This window comes from Octodon degus, unplaced genomic scaffold (genome assembly GCF_000260255.1).
Source record: "Octodon degus isolate 3935 unplaced genomic scaffold, OctDeg1.0 scaffold00016, whole genome shotgun sequence".
NCBI lineage: Eukaryota > Metazoa > Chordata > Mammalia > Rodentia > Octodontidae > Octodon > Octodon degus.
Window position 1 is genome coordinate 11,302,037 of NW_004524592.1, and position 5,224 is coordinate 11,307,260.

A 5,224-nucleotide genomic window follows, 5' to 3' on the forward strand; every position below is an offset into this window, starting at 1 on the left:
AAAAAGAAAAAAAGTGGAACAAAGTGAGGATAGCACAGTACGTGAGGTGCACCTTTAATAGAAAGTTACAAAATACAGCATGTCTGGCCTGCCGTGGTGATGCATGTGTGTAATATCAGTGCTCAGGAGGCTGAGGCAGAAGGGTTACTGCCAGTTCAGTGTCAGCCTGGCTCCATAGTGAGTTCAAGACTAGTCTGGACTATATAACAGGACAGCGTCAACCAAAACCAAAATGGGGAGAGCACATTTTGGAGGGTGAGAGCAACTCAACCATTTTTGCATCTCGGTGACCTCCTTTTACATACAAATCTTTTCCCAAGCTTTGCTGTCTGGCAGCCCAAGGGGGTGCCCTAATGATGGTAACCATGGTGATTGATAGTCTGTGGCTGTGTACTGCACTCTGTATAGAAGTGGTTTGTTTGTGTTTAGCTTTTGGTGCTCACAACAATCATGCTGTCTAGCCAGCATTCAGGACAGCGTAGGGCCAAAATTTACAAGCGGATCTGTCTGATTCGGGGCTCCTGTATCATCATTTTCCTGTCACTTTATGAAGTAAAAGTCACCAGAATATCACTTGGAAATAACAGATATATTTAAAACAGATGCAGATGTGGTTATTGGCTCTGAATATCAGTTGATGAGGAAAAGAGCACATAAGTGGTTGTAAAGCCTGCTCTTTAGCTCCTGTTTACATTGTAATAACTGAGAGTTCCAGAGTAGTGTGGAATGTTGAAAAATTAATCTGGACTCGTGGAGTATTTTTTAAAAACTAACTGTAGTATTTTCTTTTTAGCATAAGCCGGACCAAATTGAAGGAGTTAGAGCCCACAGCTTGCAGTGGAACCATGAAGGGTGAACAGTGCACGAACAGAGCCCTTCCATTCACCAGACATTGTTTCCAGCGTATCCTTTGATTAGCATTGAGAGGGCATTAACTTGCTTGGCACTCTGTACCTGCATGTGTGTCTATGTGTGTGTATTTGCAGGGGTTGAACACAGGGCTTGTAATGCTCTATCTACTGCTAGAGATGACTGTACTCCATTTCTAAATCAAGGAAAGAAATGACTTTGAAATCAAATTAACGTTTGAAATAATTTTCATGTAACTGATTTTCTTTTTTTTTTTTTTAATATTTATTTATTTATTTATTTATTTTGTGTCTGTGTGTGGCCAGCTCAGCCCACCAGGGGGCGGGGCTGGCTGGCATGTGGTGCTGGGGGATTGAACCGTGGTCCCTGTGCTTTGCTTAGCTTGTTCTAAGTAGGTGCTTTAGACCACTGAGCCATCTCACCAGCACCATAACTGATTTTCATTACATCCTCTGAATGTCTTTTTTTCGTGCTTTTATCATTGTAATCTTTTTAAAATTTGTTTTCACGTTTCATTCCATCACACTGAGCTGGGAAAGGAAAGAACAGGAATGTGTAAGTTGCACTATTCTGTTTTTTGGGTTTTTTTTCCCCCAGTACCGGGGATCAACTCAGGACCTTGCGCTTGCTAGGCAAGTGCTTATGCCCCTGTGCTATATCCCTGCCCCTTCTGTTCTTTTTTAAGTAGACCTGAGATCTGATTTCTGGTTGTCTTTAAAGTGGTAAGGACCTGATTCAGAGTCTAAAAGAGGTTTGAATTGCAACGAAGTCGTAACTGATTTGTAAACAAAATCGATTCAAAAATTAGGTTCTAACATAAAAAGATTTTATTTATTTATTTATTTATTTATTTTTGTATTTTAGGGAAGGATCTATAGGGTGTTCAGGGTTTCCCTACTAGATTGGACTAGTAGTGATCCACCTGTATACACTTCCCAAGAGCTGGAATTACAGGCTTGTGCCACCATACCCAGTCTCAATTACCATCTCAGGACACCCCAAGGGTGGGGCCAGCAGGGCAGGCCCAGGGATTGAACCCCTGGCCCCTGTGCCTGTTTGCAGGTGCTTTAATCCGCTGAGCTATTTGGCCAGCCCTTATAATAATTATTGATGGAAAGATCAAAACATAGTGTTTAAAAATCCAAATTTTAGTCTTCTAAGACAGTGACAGTTTCACACCATGCCTTATGCTACAGGATTAAATTGCTCTTTGTAATGAGTACAGTGCTTGTGTGAAATAAAAATAACAGGTCAGGCATGTTGGTGCATGCTTGTAATCTCAACATTCACTACTCGGGAGGATTGCCATGAGTTAAAGGCCAGCCTAGGCTATATAGCAAGCTGAAAATCAGCCTGAACTGCATAGGACACCCTGTCTCAAAAAACAAGAGGCAAGCAGGCAAGGAAGCTCGCTCACAAATGTCACTGGCTAAGAAAGAAGGTACTTTAAGATACACTTGAGGACTTACATTAGAAGCTTGCGAAGGAGCCAGAGAGATGGCTCAGTAGAGTAAGCACTTGCCTGGCAGGTGCAAGGGCCTGAGTTCAATCCCTGGTTCCACCAAAAAAGAAAAAAAAAAAAGGAAGCTTGTGAAATTTGTTACTAATACTTTAATTAAGTTTTTAAAAAATTATATGGTAGCAGTTAGGCACTCTTCTTTACACTGAGTTTTGCCCTCTTTCCTTTCTTGGGACTATTTTTATAACCTTTTTGGCCAAAGTTTCTATATGAAAAAGGTTTTATAAGTAACTGTATACAATAAAGGAAAAACACAAAGATTTTTTTTATGAGATAGAAAATAAGCTGTTTTCTACTAGCCCCGCCCCCGGGCACTCAGAGACAGCAGTTGAGACTGTGCATGGTGGCGCAGTGGCAGGACTGAGCAGTGGCGCTACTGTAATCCCAGCAGTTGGGAGCCTGAAAACAGAAGGATCACTACGAGTCAATCTGTGTAGTGAGACCCTGTAGACCTTGTACTAAATACATTCTTTAAAAAAGCTGTATTGATTGATTGATTGATGTGTTTTGTGATGCTAAGAAAACAAATGGGGGTCTAGTGCTTCCTAATATGCAGTTACTCTACACTGAGCCACCCTTCTAGCCTAGAAAACAGACATTAGAAAGAACAATAGCTAAGAGCATGAATCTCCAAGTGTTGATGACGGAAAATTGATGCTCCTATTTTGAGTAATATTTGGTTTAATTTTTTTCTTTTTTTTAATAAATTGTGAATTTGAGGGGCCTGCCCATTAGCCCAGTTGTTAGGTGCCTGCTGAAACAAAGTAGTCAGCCTCAGGGAGCTGTGGTTCAATACCCAGATACTCAAGGCAATCCAGAGCAGCGCTGGAGGCAATCTGAGGCCACACAAAAAATAATAAATAAATAAATAAATAAATAGTGAATTTGAGTTTGGTAGTGGAAATGAAAAATATTAAACTTTGGACAGGTGTGTTTTAATAATAATGTCTTTAAATTTTTATTCTCTTCAGTGAGATTCCTAAGCAGATTTTCTTTTTAAATCTGTTACAGTGGAAGTTTTAGTAGTTTGTTAACAAGTGGTCAGGCTTCTTTAAGTAACTGAGACGGTTCTGTCACCTTCAAGGAGACCGTATCAGGAGCCTGTTGGGTTCTTCCAGAAGGTTCTCTTGACAGCATGCTGACAGGTTCATTATTAGCATTTCCTCCTGTCAGTAACTGACTTGGTAATTGAGCTTTTGTTTGTTTTGGTACTGGGAATGGAATGCAGGACCTTGTGCTTGCCAGCCAGGCCCTCGTACCACTGAGCTATATCCCTGGTCCTAGCTTTTGTAGATGATGAAAGTGCACATTTACAAAACACAAGCAAGGGAGGTAATGTTTTATGTAGAATGAAGAATTAAGTAAAACGTTGTATTTAAACCCTGACCTCAAAACCCAGACATCCTCTTGAACCACTCTCAGCAGCTCTTCTCCAGCTGCACCGCTAAATTTGCAGACGGGCAGCAGTGCTCGGTGCCAGTGTTTGACATCACACACCAGACACCGCTGTGTGAAGAACATGCCAAAAAAATGGTGAGTTCCGGTCTTATTTTCTGTGTTATGCTTTCAAACGCTAAGTGGCTACATACAGTATAAAAAGGCTTGTGACATAGGGCAGTGTGCCTTTCCAGTTTCACATTTCAGAATTCTGAATTAAGGGTGCTGCTCAGTAAATTCTATTCTGATTTTGCAAAATTTGAAAAACTCCAAAGCCTGAAATACCTCTGGTCCCTAAGTGTTGCGGGTAAGAATACTCAGTTTAGGGGCTGGGTAGATAGCTAAGGGCCTGAGTTCAATCCCTGGTTCCGCAAATAAATAAATAAATAAATAAATAAATAAATAAATAAATAAATAAATAAATAAATAAAATAAAATAATACTCAGTTTATATTTACTTAGATAAAATTGTTTCAGTTACTCTTTTCCTGTTCTGTTCTTCCTTTTCTGCATACACCCATGTCTTCGTGAGGCATGCTGAGAATTGTGGTGAGTGCTGGCATTTGACGAGAAAGGCAGCCCCCATGTAGTGTGGCATAGTCACACTGTAGTCACAGTAGTCACCCTACCTGGCACCTTCTCTCGTCTGCCTTTCCCAGAGCCAAGTGACGATGAAAGATAAATGTTTGCAATCAGTTCAGGACACCAAGGTGGCCATGACATTTCAGCTAATAAAGACACTCAAGAAAAAGGACTTGCAGCCAGGAATGGTGGTGCATGCATATAATTCCCGCACTCAAGTTGACTGAGGCAGGAGGACTATAGCAAGTTTGGGGCCTGCCTGGGCTTGATAGTGAGTTAGTTGAAGGCAAGCCTCAAGTATATAGAAAGACCCTGTGTCAAAAAACAAAGGAAAGAGGATCTTCAGAACTGCTTCCGGAAAGTAGCAAGAATGAACCAGGAATGGTGGCACACGCCTCTAATCCCAACATTCAGAGGCTGAGTCAGGAAGGTCACCAGTTCAAGGCTAGCTTGAACTACATTGTAAGACAAAATAGAACCAAAAAGAAAGCTGCAAGAACAATGGCGTGAATGTGTTTGAAGGAAGGGAGATTATTTTGAAGGGAATTAATGACAAAGTGTCTTATTGCAATCTTTTTTTTTCCATAATTTTATTGAGAAATAAATAGCAATGAGACAGTTTCAAATTAAATTGATAGGACAGTTCCAATAATTAACACATTGCATACTGCTTTCCTAGTGGTTGTTTGTTGTACAAGATGCAAAAATGATACCCTGTTTACAAACACTATTAGAACAAATCCCTCTGTTCCTTGAATTAAGAGAATGTAGCTATAGGGGCTGGAGAGATGGCTCAGTGGTCTAAAGCACCTACTT

General features: G+C 40.6%; 1 protein-coding gene across 2 annotated transcripts in view; it reads left to right on the top strand.

The window, feature by feature from the left end:
- Positions 1-5,224, top strand: part of Ino80d (INO80 complex subunit D) — a 72,677-nt gene that overhangs the window by 52,777 nt on the left and 14,676 nt on the right. For both annotated transcript variants that reach the window (XM_023710143.1, XM_023710144.1), the window contains exons 6-7: positions 794-903; positions 3,789-3,922. In XM_023710143.1, coding sequence (XP_023565911.1) covers positions 794-903; positions 3,789-3,922 — 244 coding nt within the window. The remainder of the gene's footprint in view (positions 1-793; positions 904-3,788; positions 3,923-5,224) is intronic.